Genomic DNA, 21,631 nt, shown 5'->3' on the forward strand with positions numbered 1-21,631 from the left:
CCTGCCAATGCAGGGGACACGGGTTCGATCCCTGGTCCAGGAAGATCCCACATGCTGCGGAGCAACTAAGCCCGTGCGCCACAACTACTGAGCCTGCGTGCCGCAACTACTGAAGCCCGTGTGCTTATGGTGAGGGCTAGTCCTCCTCTGTCTGTCAGGCACGGCTGCTCCAGGCGCCTTCTGAGACATTCCTCCCAAAAATCTGCTCCATGGACCAAGAGACCCAGAGACCTTCAGCATCCTCTAAAGGAACTTGGTGTCCCTCCCAACCAGTATTCTTTGGCTCCACAACACAGCCCACAAGCACCGCATCCCATGCCCATCCCCTACCCAGTCCCCAGGAAGACACTCCTCTCCCTGCCTCCAGATGGGTTACTTCCTTCAGCTCACAGCCCTGGCCTCCATCCTCTATCAGGGCTGGGACAATCTGCCTTAATCTCCATGAAGAGGCCGAAAATGCAAAAGCTATTTATTTGGTTCCTGGAAGTTGTATGAAGCAAGGCCAGCAGTGTTGGTCTGGTTGTAAAAAGAGAAGACACACTGGTCTTTTATTTCTTATAAATCGCTGTTCTCTAGGTGTTGCTTTCTCCTGGATATTTACAAGAAGAAGGCTGCTCCACGGGACCCACAGCTCCCTCTGCTTGTCTCTGTCTGCAGAAATCTCCCTACGTTGGCATCCCCAGAAGCCTTTGCAGCCTCCTCTCCTTCTCTTGTGGCTCCGCAACAAGAGAAGCCACCACAATGAGAAGCCCGTGCACCACAACAAAGAGTAGCCCCTGTTTGCTGCAACTAGCAAAAGCCCGCGTGCAGCAATGAAGACCCAAAGCAGCCAAAAATAAACAAATTAAAAAAAAAAACCTGTTTCCTCATTCTTCTGCAACCAAAGGAAAAGATAGAAGTATTTTGACCAATAACCAGGGCATGGCTCAGGCAAGAGACACAAGACAGTGAAATGGAAAGAGTGTGGTTGTATTAGACAGCCTCAGCTTGGTAAGCTGCAGTAACAAACATCCCCCACCAACTCAGAAGCTTCCAACAACAAAGGTTTACTTCTTGCTCACACTGGATGCCCACTGTAGGTCACATGCCCTCTTTGCTTCAGGATCCAAGCTAAAGGAGCATATCCCATATTTGAGACATCCTGGCCTCACAGCAGAGGAAAAGGAGCTATGGCAGAAACACACCTTGGCTGTTAAAGCTTCTCCTGGGAGGTAGCACACATCACTTCCTCTATCATTCATTTGCCCGAGCAAGTTACACAGCCCAGCCTTATATCAATGGAGAAAGAAGTACAGCTCTCCCACAAGGAGAGCAGAAAATATTTTGAACAAATAATTAAATCTAGCAAAACGGTCTCTGGAGTCAGGCAGACTTTGGCTTTCCTTTACTAGTCATGTGCTCTTGGGCGAGTTCTTACTCTCTTATTAGAATCTACATGCTGGGGATTATACTACCTACTTAGCAGTGACAATTCAAATCAAATAACACATTAAAACACGAGAATTTTTTCTTCCTTCCCCTGGGTCACCCAACCCCTCCTTCTACCATTGCCTTCTCTCTCCATCCTGCTGCCGACGCCAGTGCGATAGGTTTGGCAGGAGAGTGTTTGCGAGAGGAGCAGGAGAGGAAGATGGCACTCGGGGAGACATGGAGCAGCTGAGAATTGCTTCTTATTTATTTATTTATTTATTTATTTGGCTGTGCTGGGTCTTTAGTTGCAGCACTTGGGATCTTCAGTTGCAGCATATGAACTCTTAGTTGCGACTTGTGAACTCTTAGTTGCAGCATGTGGGATCTAGTTCCCTGACCAGGGATCGAACCCAGGCCCCTGCATTGGGAGCGTGGAGTCCTAGCCACTGGACCACCAGGGAAGTCCCAAGAATTGCTTCTTAAAGACAAGATCCTGGCTTCATATTTCAGGGAGAGGTAAGAAATAAATCCCTAAAATGTTTTGATGTTTGTATAGGACTTTATCCTAAAGGGAATAATAGGATAAGCATCCAAAGATGTATGTACAAGAGCGGTCATCGCATTATTAAAAATAGTAAAAATTTGTACATGATCTTAAATGTTCAGGAATAATGATTAAATCAGTGATGCTTTATCCACATAAATGAATACCCAGCATCCATTAAAATGGCAACGTGTTTCTATATTGATGTAGAACAATCTCCATAATAGATTGTTCAATGGGAAGAAAAACATTATACCAAAAGCACATGTAAGAAGAGCTCATTTATTAAAAAATTATATACATATATATATATATGTGGTATATATATGATCACTATTAAGGTAATTATATAAATGTGTGTGTGTATCACACATGTAAGAATTGTAAGAGTATAGGTGATTTTTCACATTTTTCTTTGCATCTCCTCTGTATTGTCTGAATGTTTAAAAATAATGCATATTATTCTTTTATAATTAGAAAAAACAATAAAGTTACTTTCATTAAAAAAATTCATACGTTACTAAGATCTCATTTGAAATTTCTACCCTGGGCAGCTAAACAATTTTACAACTGAAAGCAGTCACATGCTCTTTCCCCAAATGCCCTCTGATTCAGGACATGTGAACTTCAGAACAATGTCTTGATGCAAAAATACTTTCTTATTATAACCCTGGATGGCTAATATTTTCAACGTAATTGATTGTGGTCATCTTCATGAGGGCTCAGGGAAAAGTCGCAAGGACGACAAGGCGCCCTTTGAGAGCCCCCTCTCTCCTCCACCCCCTCTCCTGCTCTCCACCCAGAGTCTCCAGGGCCCTTGCTGCCCACCCAACACCACAGCCCCTCTCCCACCTCAAAACCTTCATTCTCCCCGACCCACGACCGGAATCTGAACTCCCACTCGCCTTAGTGTGCCTAGCCTCTGCTCGAAAACAATTCAAATTCAATCCAGCCAAACATTTTCACAGGGTACAAGGAGACAACCAGCTTCCTCTGCCTGGTTGGTAACTTGCAATTGTCTTTCACTGTCCTGATCCTCAGTGCCTCCGAATGTGACTTATAGGGTCACTGCAGGTGTAGTTAGCTAAGATGAGGTCATAGTGGGGTAGAGTGGCCCCTCATCCAGTATGACTGATGTTTTCAGAAAAAGGGAAATTTGGACACAGACACACACACACAGGGGGAAGATTGGAGGTATGTAGCCACAAGCCAAGGCACCGCCTGAAGCCAGGAGAGAGGCCTGGATCAATGCTTCCCAGAGCCTTCAGAGGGAGCACGGCCCTGTGACACCTTGATCTCTGACTTCCAGCCTCCAGAGCTGTGAGACAACAAATTTTGGTTGTTTTAAGCCACCCAGTTTGTGATAATTTGTTACAGCAGCCCCAGGAAACTAGTACGCTATGCACAGTTTTTATTGCTATTCTAACACATGTTCTTTCATATATATTCACTAAATGGAATCATATTACACATAGTCTTTCTCTACACCATAAAATGGGCTTTGGGTTCTTTAGAGAAAAGGGGACACAGCCAAGCTGCTTGTACCTTCAGGAAAGAAGTTGGGGGTTACAATAAACTGAGTCCCCTGAAGCTACCATGCGTACCTTTACTTCATCTCGCTTCGTCCTCATACCTTTCAAGTGTGGAAACGGAGGCTGAGAGACATTAAGAGACCTATCTCAAGACATAGCTCCAAACTGAACCCAGAGCTTTTGATTTCAATCCAAATCCTTCCCATGATATCAGTCAGTGATGACCAGAAGATTGGTGCGGGCAGTCCTAGGATAGATCTCTCTAGCACCTGTTCACGTGGTGTGGTGAAGAGGCCCCACCAAGGGGACAACTGCATCATTAGGGTGATGGCTGTGTCTCAGCCCTCCCACAAGAGGGCTCTTGGGAACAACCTCAGACCCTGAGACAGTCGCCTCTTCTTCCCCACCGTGCTTGGCCTTGACACTCATAATAATCACGATGATGAGGCTGATTATGATTCTGGCTTTCTTTCACCGACCACTTACTATGTGGTGTGCGCTGCCATGAGTTCTTTTTGTTTATTTATTTGGTTGCGCTGGGTCTTAGTTGTGGCAGGTGGTCTCCTTAGCTGCAGCTCGCGGGCTCCTTAGTTGCGCAAACTCTTAGCTGCGGCATACATGTGGAATCTAGTTCCCTGACCAGGGATCGAACCCGGGCCCCCTGCGTTGGGAGCACGGAGTCTTAACCACTGTGCCACCAGGGAAGTCCCCTGTCATGAGTTCTTAAAATGCATGATCTCATTCCCTGGCAAGTGGTAGAGTTTTAGGAGAGTTGTCTCTAAAATGAACTTTCTTATTCGGTGCATTCTGCTACCTCTGGAGCACTAAAGAGTTCGGGAGTGGCAGTCTAGTAAACTGAGACTCAATCTGTTCTCTGGACAAGATGCAACAGCTAACATCTGGGAAAAATCCCACCAATATTTCCAGCTGGCTTCTGTCTTCCCACGAGATCAGCCGATTGTTTCCAAAACCATTAGCTCATCTAATGGGGGAGGGGTGCACCATGCTAATGAGTGTGAATGGCTCTCTTCAATAAGAGGCCCAGAAAAATGCATAATTCCTCCTGCCCTCATTTTCCACACTGTTCCCTGGAGTGCCCCCTCCTGCATGAATCACTGTTCCATGAAGCTAAAAGGGACCCCACCGGAATAGTCATTTACGGTGTTGATATTAGAATACATTTTGGTGTTGTCACCATTCACTTATTAAATAGATGCTTCTTGTGGCTTACTGGGTGCCAGCTGCTCTGCTGGGTACTGGGAGTACAAAGGCTTCCCTGGTGGCGCAGTGGTTAAGAATCCACCTGCCAATGCAGGGGACATGGGTTGGAACCCTGGTCCGGGAGGATCCCACATGCCGCGGAGCAAATAAGCCCGTGCTCCACAACTACTGAGCCTGCGCTCTAGAGCCCATGCGCCACAACTACTGAAGCCCGCACGCCTAGAGCCCATGCTCCGCAACGAGAAGCCACCGCAATGAGAAGCCTGCGCACCGCAAGAGTAGCCCCTGCTCGCCGCAACTAGAGAAAAGCCTGCACGCAGCAACGAAGACGCAACGCAGCCAAAAATAAATAAATAAAATAAGTTTATTAAAAAAAAAAAAAAAAGAAACTGAAAGCAGGATCTCAAAGATGTATTTGCAAAAAAAAAAAAAGTCATTCAGATCATGTTCCAGTGGTAGCAAACCAGCCTGGGATAGGATGGTAGGCGCACAAAGCCCCCTGACCAGAATCCTGACTTTGTCCTTGTACAAAGGCCATTCACGGGGCAAAGCCACGTGATGTTTTTTTATCACCCGTAACCCAAACTGCCTCTTCATTGGGATCAGGCCAACCGCAGTCACTGGCAACCATAATAGGATGGTTTTTGTGACAATCATGTCTGATGAGGACTTGTCTCAGAGTTTTCTATCCATGGTCAAATTACAAAAAAGGACACTCTCCTTTCTGTTTGGAAACCTCCCTCCTTTCACCTCTCCAAATCCTCCCAGCACTTTGAAACCCAACTCAGCTCCAATGCCCTCCGTGCAGCCTTCCCCGCAGTCTGCCATTGATCTGACTCTGCTCTGCGCCCATTTACACTTAAGGTTTAGCCCCAGTTACCTGCGCTCTGGTACTGTTCTTTATTTCTTGTGAGGAAATGGACAGACAGGCCCTCCTGTCTATCTAAAAGGCTAGAGCTAATGACCAGTGCAACATCACCTTCTTTATCAACCTTTTCCCAAGTTCCTTCCGCCGCTGCCTTGCTCCTTCTTTTCCCATAGTTTCCTCACTTCTTTTTTGACCCCCTTCTCCTCTTAACTTAGCAAAGCAAATCGAGATGTTCAAAAGGGTTTTGCTGCCAGGTTTTACTGGCAAACAGGATAAATATAACAACCTGGGAAAAGAATGCAAATTTATAAGAACCTCCAAAAGGATTATAGCAGGCTATCCCTGTTCTTCACTGAAATTTAAATGAAGCCAACGTTTAATCTTTCTTAGGCTCTCAAGCTAGCTGTCCCTTTAAAGGTGGCTTCTGGAATCCATTTATCCCATCGTTCTCTCACCACTCTCTCCAGATCCCAAATGTTTTCTGTGAGTCTCAGATGCTAAAGGATGGGTAATTCAAGTTCCCTCACTTTTATCAGAAGTGGTGTCACAGTTCTCAAGGTCCCTCTGCTTCGTGTGAATATACGTTCATCCCTGGTGCTCGACCAGCAGATAATAAGCTGTTTGAAAGGAGGAGCTCGATTTTCAATATCTTTTTTAACATCTCACACAATGCCATACATTTAAGTCTCTCCTTTCTTTCCCAACTAATAAAACTCCTACCCATCATTCACGACCCCAGCTCAAACACTATCTTCTCCTTAATCGCCCGCTCACTACCCTTTCCACTTCCCCTTCCAAATCTCCAGGCGGAATTAACTGCCTTCTCCTCTCTCGTCCCTCATCAGTTTATTCACATGACAAATATGGCACTTATTCCACTTTTTTATATTGTTTGTACAAACATTAGGTTGGAGTAAAATCATCCTCTCCTCCAGTCGTCTGTGAGCTCCCTGCAGCCTGTTTCAAGTGTATCCACAGCCCTTGGCACAGCCTGTGGGTTACAGTAGGTGCCCAAGGCATGCTTGTCCAGTGGAATGTTTCAGTTGCATCATACAGAGTCATGAGATGCTGTTTGTCTTCCACGTGCTAGAGGAGACACAAATGGACTCAGGAATGAAAGCCCCCTTAGCTGTCCTCATACTTCCTGTGGCCCACACCGCAGACATTCCACCACCTTCCTCACCACCATCACCATCACACCATCCAGAAAAACCCTGAGGTCTGTGTACCCCAACCGAAGCAAGGAGTTCGGAGAACCAGAGGAGCTTGGAGAAGTTACCCACAATGTATACAAGCAGAAATCACTTGAGGAACTACCTGCATTTTGATTTAATCTTCCTGTTGGAAGATAACTTTGCTTTCTTGGGTTTTTACAAGTGCTGTCAGTGAGGCACTGATTGCTCTTTGTTCTGGCTATCTTTCCAAGGATGTCTGCGTAAACAACCTTGGAAACTGGACTTGCTGTCTCCCTCTGGAGCAAAGAGCTCGGTGCTTACTGCATTTTACAAAAGATTCAGCTTCCCTGAGCTCAGGTTCCTCTTCCGTAATGCAACCTACTGTGTGTGTGGGTGTTATCTGGCTCTCTTCACATCACCCTGGGGGAACTGGGCTCAGGGAACTGGCACAGACGTGCTGATTCTCTGACTGCTGCTGCTGCTGTGAGTGATAAAACCGTCCTCCAACTCTGACCCAGGAGTCTCACGTCTCCTGCCCACATCCAGGAACTGTGGCAAGAGCATGTGTTAGCTTGCACACAGGCAGAAATCTCAAAGCTCTTGTGGTTCCTGACACCCCTCAGCAGGGTCTTCTGGCCTTAACGTGCCCTGACTTCCCTTCTGAACATGTTCATATTCCCAACAAGCTACAGGGGTGGAACCCTGCCGGGCTGTGTGAAGGACAAATATTCATCAGTGATAAGCTGCAAATACGTGTACAGGAAGCCGGTTTGAGAGGTGATAATCACACCCTCAAAACAAACTGAGGTATGTGGTGATATTCACATGAAAGATGTGAACCAGGACCCATGATCCTGCTGTCAAGACCAGACACAGTCATTTTGGAGTTTCTTTATTATAAGGGACTAAAAGGGAGAAGGGAGCAGTCTTGTGTCCCAGTGACTGGGAAAGCCGCTGTTTCTTGATCTGAACATTTCAAACAGTATTTAGCTTTTGTAACAGTGACCGAGCACTGCTCAGAAGTAGGGGACTATCTTTTTTTTTTTTTTTAAATATTTCTTTATTTATTTTGGCTGCGCCGGGTCTTAGTTGTGGCACTCAGGATTTTCGTTGCAGCATGCGGACTCTTAGTTGCGGCATGCGTGTGGGATCTAGTTCCTCAACCAGGGATCAAACCCGGGCCCCCTGCATTGGGAGCACAGAGTCTTACCCACTGGACCAACATGGAAGTCCCAGTAGGGGACTATTTTAATGAGGTTTTCCAGAAGTTTCTTGTTCCCTGTGGTTTTACTCAAGCAGGCGACTCATTTATTTATTAACCTAGTTAGTTCAAAAGGGATTTAAGGCAGCTTGCAAGGGTCTATAGAATTCAAGATTGCATAACTTAAAAGAAAGAAAAACAAGGGTGGGAGCATAAAATGGAGCCAGAAATAAGGCTCAAAATTTGTAACATAATTACATCCATCGTGCACACACAAAATATTTGGCTCTAAGCATTTTAGCGGCCAAAGAGAAAAGTGAAACCTGACCATTTGCACAATCTAAAGTGTCTATGAGATTAAAAAAGGGAAACATTTGCATCCCAGAGCTGGCTTGAAGGAGAGATGTGACAGTCACCACAGGAAAGTACAAAGCCCTACCAGGACCCTTATCCCCTCCAGAACAAAAACCTTAAGCCACTGGGGACAAGCAGCAAATCCTGTCCCTCCCCCCCTCCCCCCTGAGCAAAGTGAAGACCCCACGTGGCTGGAGATAGGGAAAAGAAAAAACCCAATCTTCCTGGAGAAGATGCAGGAAACAGTCATGGGTCCAGACCATTCAAGGCTTCCTATTGCTGGGGAAGGGGCAGGACAACGGAGAAGATGGAAAGGGACTAATCTGTAGACTTGACACAGCCTAGGAAAGAATCAGTGAACTTAAAGAGAGGTCAATAGAAATGAATGAAACTGTAACAGAGGCAAAAAGAATGACTACAGGAAAAAGAACAGAGCATCCAAGAACTGTGGAACAATATCAAACAATGTAACATATGTGTAATTGGAATCCCATAAGTATGAGAGAGAGAGGGCCGAGCAAAAGAATCATCGGAAGAGATAATAGACGAAAAGTTTCCAAAAATAATAAAAGACATCAGACCACGAGTCCAAGAAGCTCAGAGAACCCCAAGCAGCATGTGAATGCATACACTTATCTCCATTCCTGCTGCTTCCCTCCTAGTTCAAGTCCCCATCTTTATAGCTCAAGTGACTCTCATAGCCTAGGAAGTGGTCTTCCTTCCCCTACTCTTGTCCCCCTAACACATTTTCCAACTGCAGTCAAAAAGATCTTTTAAAAAATAGGGGACTTCCCTGGTTGCACACTGGTTAAGACTCTGCACTCCCAATGCTGGGGGCCCAGGTTCGATCCCTGGTCAGGGAACTAGATCCCACATGCGTGCTGCAATGAAGAGTTTGTGTGCCACAACTAAGGAGCCCACGTGCCACAACTAAGACCCAGTGCAACCAAATAAATAAATTTAAAATATATATATATTTAAAAAAATAAACATCGCTCCCCAGCTTAAAGTCCTCTAGTCACCTCTCTTTGCATTTACCATAAAATCCCATCTGTTCCCTGTGGCCTGCCAGGCCCTGCGTCCTCTGGACCCTGCCTGTGTCTCTGCTCCTGTACCTTATCCACCTTTTTCATCGTCCTCCAAAGGCACGTTTCTGTCCTTCAAACACAGTGGGTGTCCCCCAACTCTCGTTCTCGGTTCTTGCTCTCCCTGTGAAGCGAGCTGCCTTCAGAACTGTGCTGGGCTGGTTACTTCTCAGCCAATCTTCAAGTCTTGCTTTTCCAACCTTCCCTCTGAAGAAGTCTGCCCAACTGCTTTTTATCACATTATTTTACTTCCATCGTAGTACTTATTACTATCAGAAATTATCCAGTTTATTTACTTGTTTATGCATGTGTTGGTTCTCTCTCTCCTGTGAGTAGATCTCTGTTCTTTGAGGGAAAAGAACATGCCCTTCCATGGCCTTGGTGCTTACAATGGTGCCTGGTAGGATACCGGCAATGAAGAGTTAAGTGTTGACTGAATAAGGAATTAGGTCGATTGAAGAATAAATACTCATTAGCGGCACAAGCTCAGGGAAATGACTTACAGGTCAAGAGACATCATCAGTTTTTAAGTTATCCTCAGTGAGTGCCAGAGCTGACTTATGGTCATGTGGGTACACAGCTCAGCTGATAGGTAGCCAGACATTTGGTAACACGTTATTTATGGAGTGATGTAAGCCACAATTCTCTGCTTTAAAGAGGACTGTCATTTATGATTATTCATATTTTATTGGTTTCTTGGTTTTATAGATATCACCCAGAATCAAACGATAAGGAAGAACTGGGAGATTGGATAAGTACAAATATTTGCCGAAATTTCCTAACACAACCTTGACCTATTTTTTTTAAACTATGCACAGTCTGGATAGACTTTTCAGATGACATGTGACCAAGGCCCAGACCCTCCTGCTGGAGGGGTCCAGATTCCAGTCTGTTACATCTGTCATTTAGACCCCTTCCAACTCCCTCACCTCCCTCCTTCTGTCCCTTGTGGATCCTTGCCTACCCTTCCCTGCAAACCACTTCTTCCCTCTGCAGCCACATGAAAAATGAAGAGACAGAGCTATTTGATCTTTTAGATTCCCTCCAGCACTCAAGTTCTTTTATCCTATTTGCTCCAAACAAGATGAATTGTGTCCTCCTCACCCTTTTATCTCCTTTTCTGCTGCCCATCTCAGATGAATAAGGGAGAGGTTGTTGCCCCACTCTCTGTCCCCACTTTCTAGACTAGGTGTCTGCTAACCCTATATTTTTTTCATTCCTAATTACTCTTTAGGGAATGCTGTAGGCACCTGTTTTTGTTCAGATACACAGAGCATTCTGTTATTTTTATAGTTAATCAAAATGTACAAGGGAAGAATCGATCATGTTTTTACGGAATCATTTCACAAATTGCGGTGCAACTGTAGCAAGCCCCTCGGCCTCACGTTCCTCACCTGCAAAAGGAAGATGCTGGAATTTATGATCTCTGTTAGGAAACAGGCTACCCTAGGAAGGGCAAGTGCCAAGCAGGGAGGGGTGAATTCATGAGAGCCCCGCAATATCTGCCTGGATTCTCTCCTGCTCCTTTAGGTCTCATGGCTCTGAGAGTTCCAATCTCCTCCACCCTCGGGCCAGGACCTTTAAAACTGCCTAAAGAGTGGACAGAGCGCCCGCTTTGCTTCTTTATAGAACGACGAAGACACAAACCCAAAGGAAACCCAGAGATACAAACAGCAGTATATACGTTTCTGTTTAAACCCAGGGAAGCAGCAAAGAGCACCTGTCCACAATTCCCTTCTCATGAGTCACCTACACTCTGGCCCAGGAGGGCTCAGACAGCACCACCACCCCTCAGAGGTTCCTGCCCATCTCTGGGTCAGGTGGTCTTTGAGCACCATATTGCCTCCCAGCACCCAGACTTTGGTGAACCCGAAGATTCCCAGAGTAATTAAGACTCTGGTTCAAACCTCCGGGACCCTCTAGAGTCCACTTCACACTGCTGTAGATGACTTGCACACTTACACTGTTGGGCCCAGCGCCCTGGAGCCCCCAAAGCATTCCCATCAAGGTTTCTCAAACTTTAACGTCCATCTGAATCAACTAGGGACCTTGCTAAATTCAAATCGTGAGTCGGTAGGACTGTGGCGGGTCTCAAGAGTCCGCATGTGCAGCGAGCTCCCGGCACTGCCACTGTTGTTCTTCGGACCACACTTTGAGTCACGAGGTCCTAGTCTAGAAGTCGGCACTTTTATTTTAATTTTTTTCCCCATAAAGAACCAGAGAGTAAATATTTTCGGCTTTGCAGGCTGCCGATCTCTGGTCCCAACTACTCAGCTCTACCGAGAGCAACCATAGCCAAAAGCAGCCATGGGCAAAATGTAAACAAAAGAGGACGGCTGTGTTCCAGTAAAACTTTATTTACAGAAACAGGCGGTGTGCCAGCTTGTTGACCCCTCTACGCAGTCTCAGAGATTGAGAGATCCCTCTCCTCTAGAACAGTCCATTTCATTGACATCCACAAGTAAGGTCCCATCCACCAAGAATCTCGACCCAGATAAAGGACCTCCCACTGCAGGCTAAAAATAGAACACCTTAGCTGTGGAGTGACCACCAGAGCGTACACTAGGAAACACATTCTTCAGTAGTAACATGGTGTTGTCCTTTCACAACCTCTAAGGTCCTCCTCAACTCTGAACCCTGATACTCCATAAATAATCTTCAAAGAGAAGAGAAAAGCAATTCAAGTTATGGGTTCTTGCCTTCTGTCAAACCCACTTTTTGTTTTCCAGATGTGTGGGATGATGAGGAAAGCATGTACTTCAAAGCTTGTAACATAGGGGTTCTTTCTAATAGTTGTTCCTGAATTAATGAGCTCCTTGGAATTAAATCCAAGCACAAGGCAGGCTACAGCCCCGGTGGCTTTAAAGACAGTGGTGATGTTAACACAGAGGGTGGTTTCAGAAGACGTGGCAGCCTCTACTTATTGGAGTCAGCTCATGTTTCTAGGGGTCTAAGCAGAATTGCCATTGGTTCTCAGTCAGTCTGGGGCAGACGGAACAGAAGTCAGCCTATGCACTTCATTGCCCAGAGCTTCAGAGTTGGTGAAGGATTCAACACCTCAAAAAAATCCAGGCTTCCACTCAGATTGTGCATATTTCCATGCCACATGCTCTGAGGGCCCTGATGGATTTGTTTAGCAACTCTCAGCTTGCAGCGATTAGCCACAGAGATGGAGACTTCAGACCTTCCAGAAGATTTTTGCCAAACATTTCTCTCTACCTAACCCTCTTTTTCCCTGTTCAAACCCCGCTCAAAAGTGCCTTAGGGCCTTCCCTGGTGGCGCAGTGATTACGAATCCACCCGCCAATGCAGGGGACACGGGTTCAAGCCCTGGTCTGGGAAGATCCCACATGCCAAGGAGCAACTAAGCCCGCGTGCCACAACTACTGAGCCTGCGCACCTAGAGCCCGTGCTCCGCAACAAGAGAAGCCACCTCAGTGAGAAGCCCGCCCACCCCTGCTCGACGCAACTAGAGACAGCCTGTGCGCAGCAATGAAGGTCCAATGCAGCCAAAAATAAAAATAAAGAAATAAAAAAATTTTTTAAAAAGTGCCTTAGATGGGCCCTGAAAGCTTGGTCTTTTCAGGGGCCTTAAAATCCAAAAGGGGCTATTTAGGCACTAGTTATGCCTATTAAACCAATTTTTGAGGGAAGGCAGATCACTAACTGGTAGTTAAAAATATAAAAATCTAGATACTTGTGATCCTCTTTTTAAAAATAGTTCTAACAATAATGTAATGAAAGTAGCAAACAGTTATTACTAGAAACAAGGCAACCCACCTTATTGTTTTCCCCAATGGTCCCTGTTTACACGAATTTTTAATTTTTTATATAATTTTGCTCTTGGGAGAAAAAATAGGTATAAACGTTTTGGGAGGCAATTTGGCAACGTTAATCAGACTGTCAGAAAGACAGTTCTCCTTTGATATAGCAACTCCATATTTAGAAACTTAACCTGAGGAGATTATTAAGAATAAAGGCATGGATTTAACTTGAAAAATGCTCCTAACAGCAAAAGACTGAAAACACCTAGATGAAGTCCAGCATCAGGCTGTGGATCAAGTAAAATAAAAAATCCTTACAATGGAATGGCATGCAGCCACCCAAAATGATGTTCATTAATTGACATGAAAGATATTTGTACTGTATTATTAAAGGACAAAAAGAAAGACAGCTACAAAATAAATATACAGTAGAATTCTAGAAGAAGAAACTCCAAAACGTTAGAAATGTTTTTTTCTCTGCAAACTGGAATTTGGGGATGATATTTAATTTCTACATCTCTACCTCTGTAATTCTAATTCTTCACAAAGAGCATCTATTCCCTGTGTTATAATGTACTACAAATATTCGAATAAGTATACTTATGATCGTATACAGTTATGATTACACGTTCTGCTTTGGGCATTTATGTGTTATCTCTTTTAATGGAGGAAGTCTTTCCTCTGAGGCTTTAAAGGCTAAAAGCCTTTCTTTATCTCTTTGATAAAATAAGGTAGGACCAGGCTGCTGAGAAGCCAAGTGTCCTTTGGCAGATCCTTGGGGCATGGGAGTAACCTGAAGTCCTGGCTTTCCCGTGATTTCCAGACCTCGCTATCTCCTTTGCTCTTGTGAAGTGCTGACTCATTGGGAACAGTAATCCTGGGGTACAATGAGAGTTTTGTTTTGATTCTATTCTATTGTCCATGGTTCTCAAAAGACTTCTGAAAAAAGGCTTATCCAGCTGTCCCTTCCTCAGTTCAAGAATCAACTTTTAACCATTTTTAATTCAGAGTCCTGCACCCAGCAGGAATTACAGTGGTTGCTGTCATTCTGTGACATGTCACGCTAGGAAGAGGTACATCCCACAGTGACCCTCTCCTTCTGGTTTCAGGAAAATTGGAATTCCACAATCAATAGGCAAAAAGACAAAAGCACTCATGGAAAGCTTCCCTTCCCTGTCCTATCTTTCACAACGTATAGTTTCTTCACATCAGAAGTTCTTTGAAATTACTAATCCTCTTCCAGGAGAATCATCTAAAAATGTGTTTGGCCAAGACCTAAAGTGTTTACACTGTTTTTTTTTTTTTAACTTTTTATTTTATATTGGAGTATAGCGAATTAACAATGTTGTGATAGTTTCAGGCGCACAGCCAAGCGACTCAGCCATACATATACATGTATCCATTGTCCCCCAAACTCCCCTCCCATCCAGGCTGCCACATAACATTGAGCAGAGTTCCCTGTGCTGTACAGTAGGTCTTTGTTGGTTACCCATTTTAAATATAGCAGTGTGTTTACACTTTTTTTGAAAAGTGATAATCAATCTTGTTTCAAAGCAGATTTCAGTGTCACTTACATGTCTCTCTCCCCAAGAATCACTAATTAGATGGTAAGCTCCAGTCACGCTAGAGAGGAATTAAAGCTTTGTTTAAGGCTTCTCCAGTCATAGGGATGTTAGGGAAATATTTCTGTCCTGATTCTCGTTCTGGTAGTGTACCAAGCTTTGTCATGGCTCCTGGGATTTTTAGACGACGACAATGACAACAACAACAAAATCCAGAGACTTTTAAGTTTTACTAAAGAACTTAAACTGCCCTGGTGGGAGTGTGAAATTGAGTGCTCTAGTTTATCTCTCAAAAGTAGTCACCTTCACAGCTCACAATGGTGGTCTAGACGCCTGCCCACAAAGCAAGACCAAACGGTCCATCAAGGCTCCCTCTGTTATCTTTTGATCTGAGCCCCTAGTTGAGATGCTCATTAAGAAGCACTGAATGATTTCCCTTTCTGTAGAAAAACAGCACCTGCTGAAAGAGAACAGCAGAACTTCTTCTCACTCTTGAAAACAGCTTTTCACAAAAGTATCTCAGAGAATTCCTTCTGGACCTAGGAGGATGTCTTAGTTCCCTGAAGACGTGGCATTAAATTGAGACATTTAGATTCTGCATAGCTGTGTTTCCCACAGATAACTGTCCCACTCTACTGAGCAAATATCACATATTCTTTCCATATTTCCTCAGATAGAAATGTTATAAAACTGCTGTGGACACCAAATCAAGGATGACCAATGTTTTCCCTGCATGATCTTGGTTCCTGAAACCATTTGGTCATTATCCAACTCACTTTTCCAGGTAAGAGGCTTAATCTCTTTTAAGACTGCAAACTCATCTCAACTCGTTTTGGTTTCCACTCTTCCCTAAGTCTAAAAGTTTGGGTGGCAACACCCAGAATTAGTTCTAGCCTTCTAGGCTGTGAAAATTTACCAGCTCAGAAACTCTGAATGTGAACCTTGTCTTGGTAATTGATCACAGCCTCTTTGCAAAACAGTTCTTCATTTGTAAAACGACTCTCTTCACTTGAAAGATGAAATAAGCAAGGCAGCTACAATTACCCTGAAGCAATATGCAACAAAATGTCATATGAATGTTAACTCACTCAGCAGACATTCTCATTTAGCTCCAAGCTATTTTAGGACTCAACATAAACACTACCACCTCCTGTGTTCTCCAGGTTACCAAGTCCCTGAGGTCAAATAAGTGCTCTTTGCTGCTGCCCTATAGCTTTCTGCAAGTTTGGTGGTGTTAAGTATTAGGACTATAATAATAATAATGATAAATAATACATATTGGTTACTGTGAGTTGGGTACTGTGCTAGAGGCTAAACATACAGCATTATACTTACACCCAACAACAATTATCTGAGTTAGATATTATTCAGTGGGCTTAAAATTGTGCCTCAACGCTTACAGCAAGTAAATTACAAATGCTGAGATTTGGATCCAGGTCTGTGTAACTTACAACAGGGTTTCTGTCAGAGGCACTGTTGATATTTTTCTTGGTTATTGTTTTGCGGGAGGTTTTCTGTGCCCTGTAGCAGTCTCCTTGGCCTCTACCCCTAGATGCCAGTAGCAGCTCCTAAGTGGGATAACCAAAGTTGTCTCCAGACATTGGCAATGTCCTGGAGGGGGAGTGAAATTGTTCCCAAATGAGAACCACTGTTCTAGAATTAGGGATTTGACTCCAGATCGCTTGCCCTTTTCTGACCTACTATGCAAATTTCCCTCTCCAGGGTGGATTTCTGAAGTGTTCCTCATTTGTTCTTTCCTAATTTTTTTGTTTGAAAATGTTGAGTTACAGTAACAACAGGCATGTTGTAGCAGAAATTATACAGTAACTGTATGTAATAAATCTATAGTATGAATGGTTGGTCCCTTCTTCTCCTCCCATCTATGCTCCCCTTTTTGTCCGTTTCCAGTTGGATGATATGCTCTCATATGGCAAGTTGCCTTACTTTCCCGTGTCTTTCCTCCTCAGTCGGAATACATACTTCCTGTTGGGCTCTTTGGAGATCTCCTGCCTCTTTGTGGGGTTAAGAGTTTACTGGAAAGAGGATACTGCATGATAAGCGTCCAAATTTGCAGTTGGAGTTCTTGAACAAGGGACCCGGATCACTGACCTCGGTAGTGAGTCCAGTTGCACGGCCTGGCCTTTGATTAGGAAATCAAGGTGAATGTTAGAAAAGCTGACCCCACTCTTGCCTTGGGGTCTGATCGAGCGCCTGACCTGATTTTGAAGGTTTCTCTCCTTCTGGGTCAGCTATGAGGATACACTGGCAACCACAGGTGTGTGCGAGTTGCCTGTAGCAGCTGTTCCTTCCCACTTGGGAGGTGGCACCTCCAGGCAAGTCCCTGGAAAGATGGCCCACAGCAGCCTGCAGATGAGTGCGCCCGGCTGCCTTACTAAGTGCTTACTCCACCACACTCCTGCCACCCGGAGTGCCAGTAAGAGAAGGTCTCTCAGGGGGAATGACGTTCCCTTCTTAACAGGGCACATGCCTTAAGTCTCAGATAAGGCGCATGAAGAATTACATCTTCCCTTTAAGCTGAGAGGCATTCTGGGGTTAGAAAGTGCCGGAGACTAGCTGGGAGAGTAGGAAACTTTCTGCTCTAGAAGCTGATGGGAATTCTGCTCTAATGGAGATAGTGTATCCCTTCACTGAGGGTTGGGATAGAACCCTTCCTGCCTTCAGAGAAGATTAACCAAGCGTGGGTGGCATCAGACATTTTCCTGCAAGCAGGTGGTAACACTTGCACTTATAAAAAAAGAAAAAAGAAAAGAAAAAATATATATATGAACTTTTTAGAGGGAGGAAGGGGGCCCTGGGTGTCATAAATCCAGAGGGGCCCTCAAGGTAATTTATTAGTCAATTTTGGGAGTGCAAGAGTCCTGCTTCTGCATTCTAGACCACTTTTGCGTGGAATCATAAAGCCTCAGGCGGGAGGGGACCTAGAGTGTCATCCTTCCATGCCCTTCCCACCTCCAGCGCTCAGCTCAGAGTACTCGGAGCTTATTTAACGAAGGGGAGCGCCCTTTTCTTTGCGTCCGCGCCCCACGCCCTGCCCAGCGGGCGCTCACCTTGTGCTGTTTCCACGTGGCCCCCAGCGGCTTCACCTCGTGCTTGCCGTGCCGGGCCTCCTCCAGGCACAGATAGCACACCGGGGCTCGGCAGCTCACGCAGTACATGCTGTAGTTCTCCATTTCGTGGTCAGGGCACGTAGGGTACTTGCGGGCCGCGCCGCCCCCCGCCGCTCCGGCGCCGCTGGCACCCGGGCTCTTGCAGCTTCCGCCGGCGCTGGGGGCGCCCTGGGCGGCGCCTGGAGACGCAGAGGCGGCCTCGGCGGGCGCGCGCGGCGGCTGCGGCGGCGGCGGCGGCGGCGGCACCAGGCGGTGCTTGGCGAAGGGTCCCCGGGATGGATGGCACTTGAGCTGGCAGGCAGCGCAGTAGAGCACGTCGCACTGCTCGCAGAGCGTGACGGCCGGCTCGGGCGGGGTGCGGTCGCACAACTGGCACACGGCCACGGCAGCGGCTGCGGACGCCCCCTGCACGGCCCCGCGGCCCTGCTGATACCGCTGCACGATGGCCTCGAGCAGTCGGTTGCGCCGGAAGCCGCGCAGGCCGCGGTGGTCCAGGGAGGCGCTGCGGTGGCACTGCGGGCACGTGATGGAGCTCGAGGAGGCCGAGGACAGCGAGGAGCAGGCGGCGCCCCGGGCGGCGGCGGCCGAGGAGCCGGGCGGCGCGGGCACCATGGGCAGCACGCGAACCCCGTTGGGGGACTTGAGGCTCGGGGTGTACGAGCCGTAACCGCTGTCTGTCTCACTGTACAAGCTCAGCTTGTCCGCGTGGTCGCCGCCGGCTGCGCTCCCGCCGCCGCCGCCGCCGCCGCCGCAGGCCGGGCCAGCCGGCGTCTCGTGGTCCGGAGGGGGCGCGGCGGCGGCGGCGGCGCCTGCGGGCAGCCCTGAGCCCCGGGAGTGCAGGAGCGGCGGGGGCAGGTGCTGCTCACCGTCCGGGGTCTGCACTGCGATGGTACGGGCGCAAGGCAGGCAGACGTTGTGGGAGCACGGCAAGATGATGGGCTCCCGAAACAGCGAGCCGCACACGGGGCACTTCAGCTCCTCCTCCATCGCTGCGCCGGCGGAGAGAGCGGCTCGGGGCGGAGGGTGGAACGGCCCAAGCCCCGGAGACGGGCAGAGGCGAACAAGCGTGCTTAGCGCCAGTGAGAGGGGAGGCGGGCGCATCACACGGGCATGACTGCTTCCCAAGCCGGGGGCACGCCCCTCTCTCTGTCCCGGGGCCACCGCCCACAGGCGACTGGGGGCAAGAGGAAGGAGGGCGGGTCCTCACCTCCTGCCCGCGAGGCTCCTGCACCGGCGGCTTCAACCGGCGGCCAGAGTCCGGAGCTGGTCGGCTGCCCTCGCGGTGGCCTGCGAGATGCTTTAGGGGATGAATCAGCACCAGCGCCGCCGCCGGCTGCTGCGCGCGTCTCCCCTCCACATCAGGACCGGCTGCCGGGCTGAGGTTCGCTGGCTCTCCTCTTTCAGCCCCTCGGTTGCAGTGGGCAGCTGCCCAGGGGCCCCTTTTGCCCTGGCCGGTGGGCAGGTGCCCCAGTCCGGGCGATCTGTAGGTGAGAAGGCGGGCGAGCAGGCCTCTCGGCCGTGGGGCTGGGTTCAGCACCACGAGGTGGCGGACAGCGCCTGGCAGCCGAGGCGGGAGCCCGAGCTCCGCTCTCGCGGACCCGGGGGCCTTCACCTGCCCGGGCCTCTGCGCCCGCGGCTACCTCGGGGGGCCCCGCCGGCCCGGAGACCTTCTCTCGCCTCCCTCTCCGGCCGCTGCCGACGCGGGCCGAACGCGCCCTGGGGCCTTCTTTCCGCGGCCAGGACGGCCCCGCTGCTCCGGTTCGCCGCTGCGGCTCCCGCGGCGCCTCTGACCTTGGCCGCGCGACGCGGCAGCCCGCGGGCGGAGGGCGAGCGCCCGGCTGGCTCGGGAATGCCCTCCGGTCCCCGTGCCGCCGCCGCCGCCTCCTCCCGGCGCCGCGCGCCGAGGAGTTGTAATTTCCAGGGCCGAGAGTAGTGGTGGGGCGGAGGGAAGGCGGAGCGAGGAGGGGCCCGCTCGGCGAATGAGGGCTCGCCTCTCGCTGCTAGGGGAGTCCTGGGGCGATGTTAAGGGTTCGCAGAGAGGATCACTGTTAAAAGCAAGCTGTTATTTGGATGGAGACTGCATCCTGAATTAGCACAGCGACCAGTCCCGCCCCGCCCCTGCCAGCATCTCTCCCGCCCACTCCCCTGCTTCCACCTACCACCATAAAAGGGGAACAACAGGGACCTAGAAAGCCGGTTGTTTACAAATGGAGAGGTAGCACAATTGGCCGTCGCTCCAAAAAGTGCAAGCCACAAAATGTCGGACAGCCTGAAGTCAAAGGGTGAGGTTTTATTTGTGGGTTGAACCACAAGCCATCTCGTCTCTTCAGTCGAGAGTGCCCCTCCGCGATCCATGTCAGTCGTCTCTGCAGAGGGAGGACACGACACGGGGTTTATAAAATGGGGCTTCCCGGCGGAACGCGAAAACGGGCCACTTTAGGCCCGTTGGCCCTCGGAGCAGATTCCCGGGACCCAGGCCTGCCCGGCCGCAGATGGGGCGGCGTGAGGCCGGCGGGAAGGCACCGAGCGGGGATGTTCGTTTTATGAATGAAAAAGATCTCCACATTCCGCCACGCCAGCCACGAGGAGAGCCTCCCACCCGCGGCCCTGGCTGCTTGGTGTGCGGGGAAGGATGGGTGGGGAGGCCGCGCGCGCCCAGGGAAGCGCTCGCAGCGCAGCCGGCTCTGCCTACGGACGCTTCACGCCGGCGTGAGACAGACACAGGTTAGGCAATCGCTTGCTTAAAAACCACAGGAATATTGAAGTCACGCCTCTCTCTGTTCTCGGGCTCTCCGGCACTCAAACAAAGGCCGGCGAGGCGCCGCCGCGCCGGGCGCGGAGCCGCAGCCCTGGGGAGGCCCCAGGGCCCCTGGGGACGGGGCCGCGCGCAGGGGGACCCCTGGGGGAGAGGCGTGCTGACGCGGCCCTGACAGAACTCTGCGAGGCAGGATCCCGGGTGGGAATCTCAGCTCCTTTACGAACCAGTCCCCCCACCCTGAGCGGTCTGACTGCGCTTTCCTAGTCTCTGATCCTGCATCTGTCAGCGAGGGTTGCAATGATACTTCTGTGTTGAGAACTCAACGAAGCCGTCGTAAACACAGATTGCAGACCCGGCTTCCTGCTCTAAAATCCTGTGACTGTTCAGTTCAGCTTTGCCCACTGTTGGGCAGCCTGTTTCCAGTTTGTCTTGAAGTTGAAGAGCAGGCCAACCGCGTGCCAGATAGAGCAACACAGAGTTAAAAGACCTGACCGGACTTCTCGTCATCTGCAGGGAGCTTAGAACAATGATGTAACCAGGCGTCAGTATCCCCAGATGGCGGATGGTGACAACCCCGTCCTAATCTGGCTTCTATAGATAAAGCCACAATATGCTGCATCCTGCCTGCAGAGCTTTGATAAGCCTTCAAGAGAGCTGCTGTAGCGTTGCTACACTGCTGAGGGGGGCCGGGGGGGGGGACACATGGGTTTAGGTAGGTATGTGATTGAATCATTCACAAATGCACTTCTTGTGCTGCTAGCAGTGTCGTCACTCACCCCAGCCCAACTCAGCCTTCCTGGTGACTACAAAGAAAATAATAACCTCTTATGGTTCTACTGTGAACAGACATGCCTCACTCCCCACCCCAACCAGTGGTCATGTGTCTGAGAGACCTCCTCTGCTTTGTCATTTTCAGACTGCTTGGGGGGTGGGGGTGGTGAGGTGAGGGTGGGGAAGGGCTCCTGGAGGGGGATGGAAATATCCCTGTACAGTAGGACCGACAATTCCAGCAACTCTGTCGCTCAGACT

At 48.7% G+C, this 21,631-nt stretch overlaps 1 protein-coding gene across 2 annotated transcripts in view; it reads right to left on the minus strand.

The window, feature by feature from the left end:
• TRIM67 (tripartite motif containing 67) overlaps window positions 1-18,974 on the minus strand; it is a 52,926-nt gene extending 33,952 nt beyond the window's left edge. For both annotated transcript variants that reach the window (XM_036827964.1, XM_036827963.1), the window contains exon 1: window positions 17,785-18,974. In XM_036827964.1, coding sequence (XP_036683859.1) covers window positions 17,785-18,945 — 1,161 coding nt within the window. In that variant the 5' untranslated portion in view covers window positions 18,946-18,974. The remainder of the gene's footprint in view (window positions 1-17,784) is intronic.
• Window positions 18,975-21,631: the final 2,657 nt, after the last annotated feature.

This window comes from Balaenoptera musculus, chromosome 16, assembly GCF_009873245.2.
Source record: "Balaenoptera musculus isolate JJ_BM4_2016_0621 chromosome 16, mBalMus1.pri.v3, whole genome shotgun sequence".
In the NCBI taxonomy this organism is placed as follows: Eukaryota; Metazoa; Chordata; class Mammalia; order Artiodactyla; family Balaenopteridae; genus Balaenoptera; species Balaenoptera musculus.